Raw genomic sequence first — 17,783 nt, forward strand, 5'->3', positions numbered from 1 at the left:
TCAAAGTTTGCGGCGGGCGGGCGGGCGCGGAGCCTCCAAGATGCCGTTCCACCCGGTGACGGCGGCGTTGATGTACCGGGGCATCTACACCGTGCCCAATCTGCTGTCGGAGCAGCGCCCCGTGGACATCCCTGAGGACGAGCTGGAGGGTGAGTGCCCCGCCGGGACCCCCGCCCGCCGGCCCTCCTACCTGTGCGCCCAGGTGAAGCGCGGGCTAGCGGCGCAGGGGCGGGGGGGCTGTCTGCAGGTGCCGCCTGCCAGGTGGGCGCTCCAGCGAACAGCTGCGTGGGGAGGCAGGACCAGTTCGCACTCCTGGGCTCCGCGGTGGGGGTCGCCGAGGCGGAGGAGTGGCCCAGACCCTGCCCGCGTGGTCCCCTGCGCTGCGGAAACTTGCTGGGCCCCGCAGCGGGGTCACGGGGCCGCGCAGTCCGCGGTGACGGTGCGGCAACGCGGCGGGTTAGGTTGGGGGTCCGAGCTGTGCCCCCCGCGCCGGTTCGGCCGGAGCACCCGCATCCTGATCCCCTCGGCGGCGCCTGCCCGCGGCTCTGCGCTCGCATTGACATTCCGCTCGTGTCGCTTTTAAAATCCAATCTGCTCGGGCGGCTAGAGACGAGGAGAGGGCGACTGTCCTGCTTTTGCCGGCTGCGGGGCTGCCCCCGGCCCCTCTGGCAGCCGTAGCCCCTTCCCCACAACCCTGCGGGGACCCCCCAGCCCGGAGCGCCGGGAAGGCGGCCCGGGAGGTGGTGGCGACAACAAGTGGCCAGATTGGGCGGCTTGGTCGCGGTAACCAAGGCTGGAAGGGAAAGGCAGAGGGGGACCTAAATCTGTCCTCCAGGGGTCCCTTCCACCTCTGGACATGAATGGGGACCTTAGGCAGTGGGCTAGGAGAGATCAGGGCAGATAGTAGAGGCTGGGGTCCCTGGACAGAGAATCCTGAGGAGCAGTGAGACCCTTGGGGCCTGCGAGGTCTTTCCCGGCTGGGCTGGGGCGGGTGCTCAGGTTTCCCCTCCCCCTAGACCTCCTGGGCCCCTTATGGAGTGCAGTGAGGGGCCCTGGGTTGATGGGAGTCTTGGCCCCCTGGGATCTGTTTGTCTGCTGTTGGAGAGAGGCTCCAATCACCCAGAGGCTGGGCCTCTCTTCGGTATCTTCCGTCCAGGGGCCTCTGAGATCTGGGGCTGGACAGGACCTTTGGGGGTTGCAGCTGAGACACTAGCCCAGTCATGGATGATGAGGGAGCACAGGCCATGGAGAAAGGTTCAGCCTCATCCCTGCGCCCTGACAGAAGTAGATCTTGAGGGAGTGGGACTGGGTCAGGGAGAAGATAAAGGCAGGAAAGCAACTGCCCCCACCCTGTACTGCACCACAGACTCTGAGCCACCTGCTTCTCACCAAGTCCTCCTAAAAGCCCCCAGAGTCAGGGAGAGCCATGGAAGTGGGGTCTGGTGTCTGATGCGGGCAGAACAGATGGATGGGTGCCACTGCTGGGTCTCTGGCCTTGAACTCCAAAGCCCAAGTCCCTGCGCTGTCTGGGTTGAAGCCCAGGAACCAGAGTCTCATCCAGGACCTGGGAAAAGGAGGGGGTATGCTGAGGGGCAAGAGGGCAGAGGCTGTCTCTTCTCTAACACTGTCTTCTCCTGCCCTGGGCCACCCCAAACCTCTTACCAGTTTTCCCTTCCACAGGCCCTCATCCTCCTTTCCTCCCGGCCACTCGGGCAGGGTAAACATTGTCCTCCCTGCCTGCCTCAAGGCGGCCTTCACCTCATTCCCTCCTCTTGCTCCCAGCACCCCCCTGTGACCCGGGTAGCCCTGTTCTGGGCCTCACTGGTCCCTCTTCTCCTAATCTCCCAGCCCTGGAGTGCAGACCCCAAGGAAGAGGAGAAGCTGAGAGGAGGCTGGGTTGCAGGGGTGAGCAGGGCACAGGGAGGGCAGTGCAGGGGCAGGGAGGCCGCAGGCTCCCCTTGGACCGCATGGCGGACATGCTGGCAGGAGCCCAGGAACGTTAGTCACCAGCCACACCAAAACACACTCCCTGCTTCTCTCCTGTCCCCTTCTTCTGGGCCCTGTGGAGCAGAGGGGCCTGGCACAGGGGGCATCTGAAGGGCAGGGCCCTCCCTGGGGTGGGCAGGCAGGGGCCGTGGAGCAAGCAGATGGCTGGTGGCCCCAGTCCATCTCCCAGCCTGTGGGCAACTACGGATGAGGACAAGAAGTCCTCTGTGATCGACCCCCTTCTTGGCTCAGGCATCCTGGAAGCCCTCTTCCTAGGACACTGTCTCCGCAGGCCCCAGTGGTCCTCGGATACCAGAGCTGGGCAGGAAGAGTGACCATCCAGGGCACAGGTTCCCCTTTTGGCCCCCGCCACCTCCCCAGTGCCTCTTGAGCGCTCCCGCCCCAGGGTGTTCTAGGTAAGACCCAGGCCGGTTGCTGGGAGGATGCCCATCCGTCGGGGAGCCGCATGTGCTGAGGAGTGGGAGCCTGGCAGCTTGGGATGAAGTGCTGCAGACAGTACGTGCCTGCCTGCAGAAATCCAGGGGGTGGTTAGTCCAGTGGGGAGGAGGCCAGGAAGGGAGTTGGAGAGCACCCGGCTAAGGTAAGGGCTTCCCAGATAAGCAGTGGTGGGTTTGAGCCCCTGCACCCTCAACTGATGGAGTGACCTTGGGCAGTCACTTGCCTCTCTTGCCTCAGTTTCTTCATCTGTAAAAGGCCTTGCCCCTCCCCAGGGCTGCTGGTGACAGAGGATGTGATGGAAGTGCTCAGCTCCGGGCCTGGCATGTTGTGGAGGCTCAGGGACTGGGAGTGGCAGCAGGGAGGCCAAGAAGGGAGAAGTAGGGGGGACAGGGGAGGCCCATTAGGAGGAACACAGGGTATGCAGGGGGGCTCTGGCCAGAAAGGCAAGCTGTGAGGAGGGGCTGGGGGAAAAGGGGCTTGACAGAGGGGCTTGATCTGGCAGAGGCATCTGGGGACCCATGGAGTGGGATACACGTGGCTGGGCAGAGCTGGCCTGGGTCCACAGCCTCCCTCCTTGAGGCAGAGGTACAGGGTCTTCCAGATTCTCCCTGATAGACAGAGACAGCAGAGAACCCCAGGTCTGCAGGAGCACGGAGGCTGATAGGTGGACTTGAGCATCTCAGGGGTGGGAACTGGGGCAGCTGCAAGCCCTAGACCAGTCCTTTCTCAGAGAGAGGAGGAGGGAGACAGACACCAGACAGACACCAAGACAGGGTTCTGGGCTTGGTGCTTGGTCTGCTCCGTTAGATGGTGGAGCTTGCACTGAGAGTGGCCAAGTGGGGGTGTTCAGGGTATAGGCAGCCAGAGGAGTCCTTTTCCTGCACCAGCCTCCCTCTTAAGCTGCCTCTTGCAGGCCAGAAACTCAGGGAGGCCAAAGTGGTGAGGCGCCGGGCCAGTGCCATGGAGAGTGGCAGTCACCACAGAGGATAGACACCGCCCCCTCAAAGTGACCTCCAGCCCACACACCCCCTCTCTGGACTCTGGCTCCCTGACAGAGTGCTGGCCTGCTGGGGACTCAGGCCCCGACGCAGCTCCTCAGAGGAGGGGGTTGGGGGTGTCAGGCTAGAGGTAGCAGGTAGGGGCCAGTGTCGGCCTGGAAACCCAGAGGCCCTGCCAGCCTTTTCCCGGGCCAGGCGTCCCCATGCCAAGATGGAGCACAGCAGGCTTCCCCCGGCCTCATGGAGCGGGAACAGAGCGAGGCTTTCGGGGAAACACACCCAGCTGGGGTGTACCAATGGCAGCAGCAGCAAGAAAGTCATGACACCCACCTGACTCTGGGAGCCCCCAGCATTGTCCAGGCCTCAGTGACAGGGCAAGAGTCATGTTCCCACCTCACAGACAAGGTTCTTGAGGTTCAGAGAGGGAAGTGCCTTGCCTGGGTCTCTCTGCTGCCGGGTGGCAGAGTCAGACTCCAAGCCCAGGCCCCCAGGTCCTGGTGCCAGCCAGCAGAGAGAATGTCCTGGTGTCCTAAGCTCCCCTGGTTCTGCCTCTCCTTCCGGCTCTGCCGGAACGTCTGGGACGTTCTGATTTATAGCATCCTGTTCTGAGCCAGGTCCAGCCTGGCTGAGCACTTACACACTTGGTTTTCTTATTTAGTTGTTTCTGCTGCCCCATTGTACAGATGAGCAAACACCTGCTCAAGGTCATTCAGTCAGGATGGAGGAGAGCTGGGATCTAATCCCGTGTCTGTGTGAATTGGTGCTGATTCTCTGGCAGAGAAGGCGATTCCTGGACTTGGTCTCGGGAATCAGCCGGTGCTGGGAGAGGGCTCTCAGTAAGGGTGAAGGCACAGAGCAAGACCGAGATGTGAGGGCGTTTCCATTGTGGCTCAGCAGTAACGAATCTGACTTGGATCCATGAGGATGAGGGTTGGATCCCTGGCCTCGCTCAGTGGGTTAAGGATCTGGTGTTGCCCCATGAGCTGTGGTGTAGGTTGCAGACGTGCCTTGGTTCCCACATTGCTGTGGCTGTGGCGCAGGCCAGGAGCTACAGCTCCGATTGGACCCCTAGCCTGGGGACATCCATCTACCACATGTGTGGCCCTAAAAAGAAAAAAAGAAAAGATCTAGTGGTCTTGGGAGGTTAGTCTTGCCTGAGAAGGGGCTGCGTCTGGGCCTGTTGTCTGCCCCTGTACTCCTAGATTCACCTGCCCTTCACTGTCTCCAGTGCATTTTCTCAGGAAAATATATTATTTTATTTAATATACTTTTTTTTTTTTTTTTTTTTGCTGTACCTGCAGCATGCAGAAATTCCCAGGTGAGGAATTGAATCTGAGCCACAGCAGTGACAATGCCAGATCCTTTACCACTAGGCCACCAGGGAACTCTCCCTCTCAAGACTTTTAGAAGGCAGTCAGGGGTTCCAATTGCAGCAGTTCTGGGCTCTGGGAGCCACACCTGTTCCCTGCCAGGCTGGGAAGGACAGCCTGGACCCCAACTCATTGCAGGGGGCAGAGCCAGCATTCACTGCAGCCCCACTGGGGGTCCAGGGTTTTGCCATCCCATCCTGAGGTTTCCCAGGTGAGGATCCAGAAAGATGGGGTGCCTGACCTAGGTTCCCACTTCCCCATAATACCAGCTCCTGACTTGGGGTCTTAGGATGGTTCCCCCATCCCTAACCTCGGCTTGATTCCCCCTCCTCTGTGGTGGTCCATGGGGTGGAGGCGGGATCCTTAGGGGCTTTACAAGGGGACAGGCAGCATCCTTAGCTTCCCTACTGCTTCTTGCCGGCTTGGGGAATAGAAAGTCGATGCTGCCCTTACTGGGATCATTTGTAAACTAAGAGTAAATGGGCTCTGAGTGATGGCCTCACACCAAGTGGAGCATGAACTGCTGCTCAGCTCCTTTGTCCTTGTGCTCCAGCTGGGTGGGTTCCCTGAATCAGTCATCCACTTAACCATTGATTAGCAAAGGGTTATGCCTGAATGACAGACACTCTTCCAGGTGACAGGGACACAGCAGGGAACAAGACTGACCCGGTCACTGCTGTCATGACACTCATGGTTCACGATCCAGTGTGGTCAGGAAGGAGTCCTTGGGGGAAGAGTCGGGTCTGTGGGAGCCCAGAGGAGGGGCAGAGTCAGCTGGGGGGGCAGGGAAGGGGCTGGGGAGGTGCGGCCGTCCCTGCTGAGAACCAGGGATGCATCAGAGTTCAACACGGTGAGGGGTGGGGCATCCCAGTCAGAAGGAACCCCTTTCATCAGGACTGAAAGGGCCCCTAGGGCTGGAGTTGAGGATACCTGAGGTGGGCAGAACCTGTGGCTGGGTCAGGAGGACAACAGTGCCAGTCAGAAACACAAGAGTGTGTGTGGAGGGTCAGGCAGAGGTCAGCATCTATCGCCCAGAGACTCCCGGTGACTGGAATCCCTCAGCAGTCTCTCTAACTGCTGGGCCTCTGTTCACACACCCCTGGGCATGGGGAGCTCACGACCTCCTAAGTGGCCCAGGAAAACTCTAGGTGGGAGTCAGCCTGGAGTTCCCAGAATCCAGGGTTTACTGAAGCTCCTGGACCTGGCCCAGATCTCCCTTCCCATCTGCTTTACTGGCCAAGGGGCCAGTGGAGAGGAGACCAGATTCTCAGGTCTGCCTGGGATGGGTAGGGGGTGGTCAGAGTCAGAGGGTCTGGGGGCCTAGGCAGTTCAGGTGTAGCCACTGTCTCTGGCCTGGCCTGCATGTCAGCTGGAACCTCTAGGCTTTGGGTGCAGACACCAGGCAGGAAGAGCCTGATAAAGCTTGGGGCTTTGGCCCAAGCCACCTTGCCGTGTGACTTGGGACACATGACCATCCTCTCTGGACTGTAGTAGGTCCAACAGAATCAAGGAGGGACCCTCAGAGGCAGGATTCCATAGTTGGTTTCAGGGGCTCACAGATCCCTAAGGCCAGGCCTGAGCCAGCCTAATTCCTACCCTCACCAGAAACAGGCCTGTCCCCTCACTGAGGTTGGGCACCTAGCCTCCTGGGTCTCATTTTTCAGGTGTGCATCTCATCTGTCTATTTCCAAATACACGCACACACATGAGCACACATGCGTACACACACACACACACACACACACAAGCTTACCTCTGCCTACTGGAGTCCCACCTGGGGGAACAGCTTAGGCGAAAATGAATTGAACAAAGAGACCCCCAAGAGCCGGAGCAGAAAGGGTGCGAGTGGATTGAGATTCCCTGCCCACCAACCCCTCTTGGGCTGAGTAACAATGAAAGGACAGCAATCAGAGAAACAGATGGAACAAAGGTAAACAGGGAGAGGTTAGGACCCTTCAACCCTCAACAGTTCCTGGATGTCCCTGGTAAAAAACTCTTTCATCCTCACACCATTACTGCTCATTTTACTGCGGGTAAGACTGAGGCTGGCCTAAGGTCACTTACTGGGCTGTTCCCAGACTTCAGCCCAGCACCTTGATCCCCATCCCTGAGTCGCCCAGGTTCTCAGGCCTCAGTCTCCCCCTCTGTATGATGGCAGGGGAGTGATCCCCACAACTGAGCTGGCCTGGGTGTGCTGCAGCCCTTCCATCCATCCTCTGGCTTCCCCCAAACCTTGGGCTCCTGGGAGGCAGTCTGAGCCAAGCTGCCAGCCCATTAGCCCGGAGCCGCAGCTGCCTCACGTGGCCTCCATTAACGAGTGTTGGCCGATGTTAACGAGCTGAGCTCAGGGAGGAAGTGTGAGAGGGATGGAAGGAGTGTGTGGGGGAGGGGAGGGAAGCTGTAGGCAGTTCCTGGAGGCTACGAGGCTGCCTGGCTTGGCATCCTCCCCTGCACAGTGGCACCTGTGGTACTGGCCACACGGGGTCGTCGCGAGCACGCCTGGAGAAGCTATGGGAGCTCGGCCTGCGGCCTGCGCAACTGAGACCCCTGGGCAGCTTTCACGCTGCCGCTGCCAACCAGGGTATACCTTTGCTGCCGGCTCGGCCTGCCCTGAGCTCCTGGGAGGCAGCACTATAATGGACTCTTGGGCCACCTGCCAGTTGTCTCTGACCAGACCTGCAGGCTCTAGGATCCTGGGGGTCTGGGAAGTGGGGTGTCAGGGACAGGAGTCAAGTCCTGACCTACTCTGCTCCTCCCACAGAGATCCGCGAGGCCTTCAAAGTCTTTGATCGCGATGGCAATGGCTTCATCTCCAAGCAGGAGCTGGGCACAGCCATGCGCTCCCTGGGCTACATGCCCAATGAGGTGGAGCTGGAGGTTATCATCCAGCGGCTGGACATGGACGGTGAGCACCCCCCTCCCCCCCAGGGCCCGCCTGCTTTCATTTCCTCACCCCTCACCTGTGGGGGCTGAGTCTGGGACCTGAGCCCTGCAACTGAGCCCACCGGGGGCCTCCATTCTCCCCACTCCTGCCTCCCCCAAGCCCATGGCAGTTTGTGGCCAGTTCTGGCCCCATTTCCCAGCCTGGAGAATTGAGGCCGGGGTGTTTGTTCCCTTGTGGCTCAGTGGGTTAAGGATCCAGCATTGCTACTGCAGCAGATCGGATCACTGCTGTGGGGTGGGTTTAATCCCTGGTCTGGGAATTTCCACACGGCCAATGGTGCAGCCAGGAAAAAAAAAACATTGAAGCCAGAGAGAGTGTAACAGTCCTGGCCACACCTAGAGGTTGGAGACTCTGCCCTTTTCGGTCTGTATTCCCCCACATTTTTAAAGTACAGAAAAGTAGATCTCAGTTCCCTTCACAGAGAATAAAAAAGTCAGTTAATTAGTTGCATTTGCCACCTGGCATTTTATTAAGGAGAAACTCATAAGGAGCAGTAAAGCCCAGTCCCCTCCTCTCATCCCCGTGGCCTTTTCTCCACTCAGAAGGCAGGTGGTGGCCTGGACAGGTGGATCCCTCATCCTGAGCTTCGGTTCCTGTGTGGTGGGGTGGATGTCCGGCCCCACACTCGCTCCAGGACAGCAGCAGGATGCTGGGGAGTCACGTGGGGTTTGAAATGAAATGTGTCTCCGACCTGCGAGGCCAGCTCGCCTCGCCCCTCGCCCCCACCTTGTCAGGTGGGGCCTCAGCACACTTGGTGGCTTCAGCATCAGCCCAGAGCCTGGCCCATTAGGTATCCCTGAAATTGATTCTGAGGGATCTGAGAAGTGGACCTGCCTGAGGTCCCATAGTGGCCCAGGGTGCCCGGGTGCAGCCTCACCAGCTGACTGGACCTGTGCCCATGCTCTAGGTGATGGTCAAGTGGACTTCGAGGAGTTTGTGACGCTCCTGGGACCCAAGCTCTCCACCTCGGGGATCCCAGAGAAGTTCCACGGCACCGACTTTGACACTGTCTTCTGGAAGGTACACTCTGGCTGATTGGGACCCAGGCCTGTGCACACAGTGGAAGGCTGTACCGGGGCCAGTGACAGGTCGGGCCCACACCATAGAAAGGGGGTGACACCTTCAGGCTTCTGTACACCGGACATCTTATCTCTCAGGGGCCATGGGCTCCCTGGGGAGGCTGGTGCCAGTCGAGGACGCAAGGAATGGAATGAATGGTTCCTGGCCCTCCAGAATCTAGAGGCTTGTTGCTGGCTTGTGTGGCTACAGGTGCTGGGTGGGGACTGTGGTGGTGGCAGTGGCCGGAACACTGTGTCTCCCCCCACCCAAGTGTGACATGCAGAAGCTGACAGTGGACGAGCTGAAGCGGCTGCTCTATGACACCTTCTGTGAGCACCTGTCCATGAAGGACATTGAGAATATCATCATGACGGAGGAGGAGAGCCACCTGGGCACGGCGGAGGAGTGCCCTGTGGACGTGGAGAGTGAGTGACCCACCCCGGGACCCTGCAGGCGGGCCAGCTGCTCAGGCAGGGGAGGGGCCGGGGCTCCCAGAGGGGGGTGGGGGCCTCCTTGCTTGCACCAAACCTCATGTCCCTGTGTGCCACCTGGGATGAGCCCTGTGCAGAAGTGCAAGGCAGCTCCTGATTCCACCGCTTAGCTGTCTCCTTCTGTCTCTCTGGTGGGTGGCCGCAGCCTGCTCCAACCAGCAGATCCGCCAGACGTGCGTGCGCAAGAGCCTGATCTGCGCCTTCGCCATCGCCTTCATCATCAGCGTCATGCTCATCGCGGCCAACCAGGTGCTGCGCAGTGGCATGAAATAGGTGTCTCCTGGGCACCCAGTCTGGCGCGCTGCGCAAGGGGTGGGGCCAGCTCCACACCCACCACTGACTGTAGTCCCCTCCCTCAGCCTGCTCCCTGGGCCCCACTGCGTGCACTTCAGGGCCTGGATGTCCAGCGACCCCACCCACCTGCCCCATGGGCCTTGCATGGAGCTGCAGCCCGGCTGTGGAGGGCCTGGTGGTGGCTCTGAGGACAGGCCCCTGGCGTGCCCCTGCAACCTGCCCCACCCTGGCCTGTATGTAGCACTAACTCTTCCCACTGTCCAGGGGCTCCTGGGAAATTAAGGAGCAATTTGTGGCTGCTGAGGTCCCTCAGGCAGGACGGGGCACCATGTGCTCAGGGCCACACAGCCAACCCAACCCTGGTCCCTGAGGTTTGCCCAGGGCCATGGGGGGGAGTGTGGGGATGGGCAGAAAGCTACTCCCGGAGAGGGACATGAGGCCGGGGTCTCCTGGGCCCTACTCCCTGGCATGGCCTGAGGAAGCCCCTGGCCTTCTGCTGAGTTCCTCCTTCTGACTCTCCTTAGACTCAAGCCCAGCCCTTTTCCACAACCACTGGGGCTGGAGAATCAGCCCATTTCAAAGATGAGAAACCTGAGGCTCAGAGGGCTCTCAGATTTGGCCTCAGTTCCCCCATCAATGATCAATGGTGGTTTTTAGGAAGGGCAGAAGCCCACAGAAAATGGAGCATCTGAGGTGGCCCGGAAGGTACCCCACCCATTGGGCCCCTCCCACCAGAGGCCTAGTGACCTGAGGGCCACATTGCCCCACCCCCACCATGGACTCTAGACATGGAATGCAGTTGAGGCAGGAAGCAGAGTTGGGACCTGGAGGCTGGGAATCACCTGAGCAGCCTATTTGCTCTCCCCACTGACCGGGGGGTCCCTCCAGGGCAGAAGCCACCCTTGGCATCAGTGCCAGAAGCCCAGCCAGGCCACTGTCCCAAGCCTAGGGCCGGTCCTCCTGGGTTCCCCACTTCACACCATCCAGGCTGGGGACCCAGCTCCCAGCCCCGCCCCAGTTGTGTCAGCTCAGCACGGGTGGACGTGAGGGGCAGACTGAGTCCTCAGCTCCCCCGCGCAAAACCAGAGCTACTTCTCACCTGGGCAAGTCACCTCCCTGCTGGCCCCCTTCTGCCAGCCCCTAGGAGAGAAGGGCAGCAAGCACCCGTCACCCTGGAGAGGAACTCTTCTCACTCTGGCCCTGCCCACTTCTGACCTGGGGCCAGAGCAGGGAGCTGAGGGCGCCAGGTGAGGGCCAAGAACAGCCACACCACTGTAGTGACAGACTTTCTTTATTAATAACCAAAGGAAGTCTTCCCAAGATGTCCCGTGAAGGAGGGAGGGAGGAGCTGCCTGGCACAGAGCCCGGACCAGGGCTTCACCTGGCTGGGAGGGACTCAGGCTTTGGTGAGGCCAGGCCAGGTAATAGTGGTGCAGCAGGAGGGGGCCTCAGTGTCCCGAGTACAAGCCCTTATCTTTACTGTGACTGACTTGAGAGCTGACCAGGGATGTGGGGCTCAGCCCCACTGGACGCTGGGCTGCAGGGGCCACCCCCCAGGTGGGGGTGCCCGCAGGGACGGAGGCAGCTCCTGGACAGGTGGCCAGCCCAAGGGGTACTGGAAGACAGTGGCTCTGATGGGCTCGGCTCTAGAGAGAAAGAGAAGGACAGAGAATGAGAGTGGGGTACAGCCCAGGCCCTGGCTGAGGCACCTCCCCCAGCTCACTCTCCCCACCACCCCAGCTGTGGGGAGGGCCAGCTGCCTGTATAGCCTTTCTGGAAGGCAGAGAGCCTCAAAAACATGCAGACCCTTTGAGCTAGCCACCTCACCTCTAGAAATGAGCCCAAGGAGATAGGGGGGCTTGTGGGCAGAGACTGAGCGATAAGAAATGGAAATAACCGAAGTGTCCACCTGTGGGGGATTGATTAAATATATATGCACGTCCAAAGCAGAGAATGCTATGCAGCCTGCGTTAAGAATTAAGGCAGACTTATATGCACTGATGAGGAAAGGTGTCATGATGTACTATATGAGTAGGGAGAAAAAGCAGCTTATAAAATAATGTATATAGCATGATACTATTTTTGTTTAAAGATATATAACCTATATAAATGCATAAAAAAAACGTGGAAGACACAGCAAAATGTTAACAGTGGTTCTATCTGAGTGGTGCAATTATGGGTGATTTTTTTTACCTCTTTATACTTTTCAAGAAAAGTTTTACAAGCACGTAAGCCTTTGAAATCAGAAAAAAATATTGTCTAAAATTTTTTTTTTTAAAGCCTCATTTCTCATGCTACTCACTCTCCTCCCCTTTAAGGTCCACCGCCCCCGGAGCCACCTCTTAGGAACCCTGGGTCTACCTGAAGCGCCCACCCTCTGTGCCCAGCCTGGGGAGGCCCTGTCCTAAGGGAGCTGACTGAGGCACAGAGGCTGCCTCCCCCACCACTGCATATTCCAGGCCTTCTGGACTTGACCCTTACTCAGGCTGCCGCTCCAGGGCTGCGCTGCCCCTCAAGCACTTTGAACCCACTTGGGAGCTCACGTTTCCCCTGTGGGACTGGAGCTCTCAGGGCGACAGGCCAAGGGCTGGGGTGGCATCCCACAGTGCCCAGAGCCGGGCCTGGCACAGGGAGGCCACCCAGTGAATGTCTGCTGATGCCAAACAGCCACGATGGGTGCTCTCACTGACCGGGCACTGCTCTGGGCCAGGCACTATGGCCTAGAGGAACTTCAAGAAGCCTCACGTGAACCCCACTTTATAGGAGAGGCAACCGACATGCATAGTCATGTGCCCAAGTGACACAGTGTGGGATCGGGGGTGAAGGGCTGGAATGCAACCTGTACATGGGCCCCAGATGTTGGCCCCTTGAGCTTCAGCTCCAGCAGCACCTCAGCCCACCCCCAGGCCCCGCTTTCATTGAAGGTGAGGCCATGGCAGCTCCCAGCAGACTCAGGGTCACAGTGTCCAGCCCTCTGCAGGAAAGAACTGTCCCAGGCCCCCTGTGAGAAACAGGGGAGGCCCCACGCCTCCGGGTGGAGGTAGAGCTGCTTCACCGCCTCAGCCAGCTGCCCCCTGAGGCCTGACCCGCTCGCTGCAGGAGCCAGAGCCAGCCAGGGCTTCAGGCAGTCCCGGGGGCCTCCTGTGGCAGGAGGATAGGGGAATCCCTGCTCTGTTGCCTGCTGGAAAGCACAGAAAGCAGCTCCCAGCATGATTTATGGCGCCAGGGAGATTTCATAAACTCCACCAGCCGCAGAGAAGGGTGGGAGTGGGGGAGGCTCCGCAGTCGCTGGAAGGGAGAGCCCCGGCTGCCAGCCAAGCCTGGGCTTGGCACAGGGTGGGCGCGACCGCAGTTCTCCACAGAGAGTGTGATGGGGAGCAGTGGAGGCCTCCGGCCCTCACGCGGCAGACAGGGGCACAGGACTCTGCCCGTGGCTTCTCTTGTGGCCTCCTTGTCCCCGGTCATGGTCTAATTTATGAGGGAAGAGTCTTAGGGAGGTGCCTGGGCCAGAACAGTAGTGCCGGCCCTGAGAGGGGTGCAGAAGTGAGAGGGGTGCAGAAGGGAGATTAAGAGGATAAAGTCACAATCTGAAGAACCAACAATGGAAAGCAGGGATGAGCATTGGCCTCGCCGCCGGGATTAGTCTGCTTGTCTGAGGCCGTCCCCCCCATCTCTGCCCTGTCTGCTCTTGGCAGGTGCCTCGGGGTCCGTCTGCTGAGGGGGTGACCGATACGATAGGGGGGCTCACTGAGCCTCCATCTCCACCTTTACAAGGAGAGTTGCCTAGCTCACCTTGAGGGCCCTACTCAGCCTGTGAGGTCGGAGCCCTCAGGTCCAGGGGGCCCAGGTGGGCCGGGCCACCATCTGTGCCCTGTGTCCCAGGGGGTGGAAACAGACGCCCACAGAGGAAGAGGGGGGCCCAGATCCACCCCACAAGAGCACCACAGCACTAACGCTCAGGCAGAGTCCTCCAGGCCGGGACCCTGCTCCCCCAAATGCCCTTTCCTGGGACCGATTTGTCCCGAGCCCACACCGGGCTGAAGGACATGTGAGTGCGGGGCTGTGAGGGGGAGGCCCGGGGTGGGAAGGGAGATGTCTCAGCTAAAGCTTGAAGGATGAGTCTGACTCTGCCTGGTGTTGGGGATGGGGGTGGGGGCAGTTCCAGGTCGAGGGAGGAGGGCGCACAAGGTTCCCCCAAATCAGAAACACCCACCACATCTAAGAAGCCGCAAGCAGGGCTGACATGAAGGCCAGGTGGGAGAGGTAAGAAGGTGACCTCCATGGGCCACAGAGGTGGCAGGGACACTCCCCCAGGCCCTGCCAGCTGGGCTGTGGAGCCCAGGCTCTCCTGAGAGAGAGGAAGCCTTGGCCTTAAACAGAGGCCAAGGCCAGGGAGTGTACTAGAAGCTGGTTGGGCTGTTGTGTGGAGGACGAACTGGAGGTGCAGAAGAGGGGAGGAGCCCAGAAGGGGCTGCTGTGTCCTTTTAGAGAGCAAAGTGGAGAGGGGCCACAGGGGGTGCTGCTTCTGCAGGGCTGCCCTGAGGGCAGGAGACTCAGGGAACAAAGAGGGGCAGCCTGGTGGCTTGAATCCACCTCCCCTGCCTCTGCAGACCAGAGTCTGGGGATGTGCAGGCACAGCCCAGAGCCTGTGGGCCACAGGGTGTGGGTATCATTTTTCATGAGACCAGCCTGAGGGGAGAGGGCTGAGGAAGACCGGGGTTGTGATGGCAAAAGCAATGATAAATGGTCCCTATCCTCCCAACAACCTCTTTTCCTTAAGGCTGGACTTTGGCTCCAAGCCCTCAGGAAACAGGGCACAGAGAACAAGTGGAAAAGCAGGTTCCCCGGACGGGGCCAGGTTGGGTGGCCAGAGGGGAAGAAGCCCAGGGCACAGGGTTCAGACTCCCTAGAGCCTAGGGTGGTCCCCAGGGGCAGGCTCTATTCCAGAACAGTCACTGCCACCCCAGCAGCCGACTACCGCACTACTACTGCAGACTTCCAGCTGGACAGGGCCCTTGGCCAGCCCTAGACCTGGTGACAGAGGTGGCCCAGGGCAGGGGCCTAATCTCTCTCTCTCTCAAGCGATAGCTAAGTGCTGCTAAGGGTAGCAGGTGTGTGACCAAGGCAGTTACAACTTCCTGGAGGGGTTGAGATTCCTCAGCTACAAACTGGGGGCACCCATCCAGCTAAGGGCCAGGGCACACCCCAGAACCAACACACTGATTACCATGTGGTCACCACTCTGGGCCTGTCATTCAGCCTCAGTTTCTCCACTCTGTTCCCTAGTCCTCTGAGTCTGTGGTCACAGGCACACTGCCCTGGAGAGTGCTGGGACACATCTGTCCCTGGGAAGGGACTTTGGGGCATCTGCCCCCACGGTCCCCCCAGCCCAGCCATGGGGTATCTCTGAACCCTTGTCAAAAGTCCAGGAGGTGGCCAGGCTCTCGGTGCTCACGCCAGCAGAGGAACCACCGAGTCAGAGCAGGAAGGCAGCAAGGTCCAGTGAAGGAGAGCAGGGGAACCCCCAGCCTCGGCCCTGAGCCTGGGGTGCAGGATGTGGGTGCCTGGACCAGACCCTGGGGGGGTGGGGGGAGTCCACAAACCACAATCACAGCTGCTTGACACAGGACCAGGAGGAAGGGATGTCACACTCCATATATGAGTCATGACTGTACCATATATTTTCCAGGTTGGAGGACAAACTGGGCATGAATCTATAAACAGTTAAGGTTAATTTAAAAACAGCTTAACAAGCTCTCTTCACGGAGACACAGAGAAGACAAGAAGCTTGGCCCTCACCTGGTGGAGCCTTAAGGGAAGGCCTCACCCCACAGACTGTCCACCCCGCAGCCCTGGCCAGGCTGCTGGCCCATGAGGCCACATCATAGAGGTTATCAGGTCCAAAGCCCCAGTAAAGGATGGGCAAGGAGGCAGCCTGGCACTGGGTGACTACCAAGTCGGGCAGCTCACAAGCACATCCTTCCTCCCTCCCCTCTCTCTCAATACCTGGTGGAGAAGCCCAGGAGCCCTGGCTTTGGTTTTGGCTGTGACCCTGAAGAGGAGAACCTGGGACTGCACACAGCACACACCTGAGGGCTCCTGACCGAGAGTGCTCCCCATACAAGGGGGGAAGGGCACCCTGTCTGCTTCTGAGCATCCCGAGTGCTGGGCCCAGGCAATAGCTGGGCCAGCCCCACCCCAGACCCCTTCTCAAGGGGGACAATGGCAAGGAGCCTGTCACAGCCCTGTGCAATCTCAGCTCTGCCTGTGTGCCCTTGGATAAGTCACACCATCCCATGAGCCTTATTCCCTCTTCTGCAGGGTCAGGGCAACCAGATCCATCTGGCAGGGCCCCAGAGGGGACAGTGTGGTGACTGGCTGACGGAGACCTCAGTAACCATGGTCAGGCCCCTCACTCTGGCAGTGGGCTTGGTGATGTGGAGTCAAGCTGGCTTGGCCACCTGCCTCCCCTTCAGCCAGGACAGATGCCAATAAGGGAGGAGCCATTAAGGCAGGGAGATGAGGCCCAGGCACAGGAACCTTCAAGTGAATGCCCCTCGGCCAAGAGCCCTGATGTGGCCCCCACATGGGGAATTCTGTGGGGACGTCCGTGTCTGATCCCTGGACAGTTTGTAGAGACAAGGGCAAGCTGGCTGAGGGCTCCTAGAGGAGGAAGGGACCCACGGGGGCTGTACCTGCTGCTTGAGGCTGAGCTCAGCTGCTTGGCTCTCTTCTCCAGCCAGTCCTCCAGATGGCCCTCAGGGAGCTCGGCGACTTCTAGTGGCCACTCCCTGGCCCGCCTCTCCTCTGTGGGGATAAGGAGACAGGCAAGTGAGGGGCAGAGCTACCCCCACCTGAACCGTAAAGTAGCCAGAACATTCCTGGGGGGCATAAGCTGTCTGTACCTTGCAGCCACCTCCCTAGGCAGGCCCCCAGCGCCCCCGCCCCCCGGGGCCTCACTCTGCTTTCCTGTCAAGTGGAAACAAAACACCGGCTGCCTCTCAAACTTTTTGGAGTTGGACACAGGATAAAGCGTGTTGAGAGCTTGGGCCTCAGGAGGGCTCCAAACCTTGGGTCAGAGGAGTAGGGTGGGCTGCAGAACAGAGCAACACCTGTACTTTCCCCACCATGGGCAATGGTTCTGAGAGACTACAGCTGGGGAAGAGCTAGAGCTATAGCTGTGGCCAGGGCTCCCTGGCCTGGGCCACAAGGCCTCATTTCCGCCTGGGAAAGCTCCCAGAAACCTGTGTTTGTGCCAGGGCTGTGGCTATAGTGCCAACAGCTCCCCACGGCGGGGCACTGCCCACGGGCCTGACTGGTCAGAGGGGAGTGAGGCCTTCTGTGGATGAGGGCAGTGGCTGCCCAAGGCCACGTGGATGGCGGGGAGTGTGAGCAGCCAGAGCTTGGGGGATCACCAGAGGCATAGTTTCTCCATCCACTCAATGAGAGGCTGTGTGAGAAGGCAAATAAAGACCATCTAAATGGAAATTTCCTCTTCTCTAACTGGAGCAGTGAGAAGTGCATTTCCCAAAGGGAGATATGCCAGTTTGCAGGGAGTCACCAGGCCTGAGCATCCTGAGGGTAGGGAAGGCACTCTTGTCACCCCCTTGGCCCCAGAACGCAGTAGGGGATCTGCCAGGGGCCGAGCTGGGGCCCCACATACGTTTCCTGATGAAGGAGGGGCAGGTGGGCTAGCAGCACCTGGGTGGGGCCAGGCACACCCTCAGGGCTCCCGGGCAGGAAGCCACGGCTGTCACTTTAAACACAGCCAGGGACACAGCTCCTTGCCTACCCATGTCTGGGGTGGTTTGATGGCAGTTCCTGACACCCCAGGCAGCACTCAGCCTACCCTGCACAGCAGCCACAGAAGAAGAGGAGGTGGGGAGATCTAGGGCAGCATCTCCCCAGCACCTACCCCACCCAGCCCTGGGTCCCCCTGAAACGTACCCTCCACCTGGATACTTAGCTCCTGCAGGTCTCGCTCTGACATGTGGGAAAATCTGCAGTTGGAGCCGAAGTCACACTGGCCTGCAATGGAAGGACAGAGTCACTCGCTGCCCAGTGGAGGGAGGACACCCACCATGGGCTGTGGATTTTTAGGTGCAGGGTATTAAGGACTAAAGAGCAGCACCCCAGGCCCTGAAGAAGAACCTGGACTGTCTCCAGCCCAGCCACAAATGCA

The 17,783-nt window shown here is 59.6% G+C and overlaps 2 protein-coding genes across 2 annotated transcripts in view; one reads left to right on the forward strand and one right to left on the reverse strand.

Annotated features, from left to right (window-relative positions):
• On the forward strand, positions 1-10,894 carry CABP7 (calcium binding protein 7). Its single transcript, XM_047761637.1, has 5 exons — positions 1-149; positions 7,575-7,718; positions 8,665-8,777; positions 9,088-9,241; positions 9,453-10,894. The coding sequence occupies exons 1-5, from the start codon at positions 41-43 to the stop codon at positions 9,578-9,580; spliced, it is 648 nt and encodes a 215-aa protein (XP_047617593.1). The 5' UTR covers positions 1-40; the 3' UTR covers positions 9,581-10,894.
• ZMAT5 (zinc finger matrin-type 5) overlaps positions 10,875-17,783 on the reverse strand; it is a 24,546-nt gene continuing 17,637 nt past the window's right edge. Inside the window, exons 4-6 of the mRNA XM_047761638.1 lie at positions 17,549-17,629; positions 16,297-16,408; positions 10,875-11,247 (exon numbers count right to left, since the gene is read on the reverse strand). Coding sequence (XP_047617594.1) covers positions 11,118-11,247; positions 16,297-16,408; positions 17,549-17,629 — 323 coding nt within the window. The 3' untranslated portion in view covers positions 10,875-11,117. The remainder of the gene's footprint in view (positions 11,248-16,296; positions 16,409-17,548; positions 17,630-17,783) is intronic.

The sequence above is a fragment of the Phacochoerus africanus genome, chromosome 15, assembly GCF_016906955.1.
Source record: "Phacochoerus africanus isolate WHEZ1 chromosome 15, ROS_Pafr_v1, whole genome shotgun sequence".
Taxonomy (NCBI): domain Eukaryota; kingdom Metazoa; phylum Chordata; class Mammalia; order Artiodactyla; family Suidae; genus Phacochoerus; species Phacochoerus africanus.

What these genes read in the sequence shown, in the direction of transcription:
- CABP7 (XM_047761637.1), top strand. Translation starts at nt 41, where the DNA reads ATGCCGTTCCACCCGGTGACGGCGGCGTTGATGTACCGGGGCATCTAC. An exon ending in CCAGCGGCTGGACATGGACG is followed by an intron (nt 7,719 to 8,664) that starts GTGAGCACCCCC and finishes CCCATGCTCTAG; the next exon opens with GTGATGGTCAAGTGGACTTC. An exon ending in GTGCCCTGTGGACGTGGAGA is followed by an intron (nt 9,242 to 9,452) that starts GTGAGTGACCCA and finishes GGGTGGCCGCAG; the next exon opens with CCTGCTCCAACCAGCAGATC.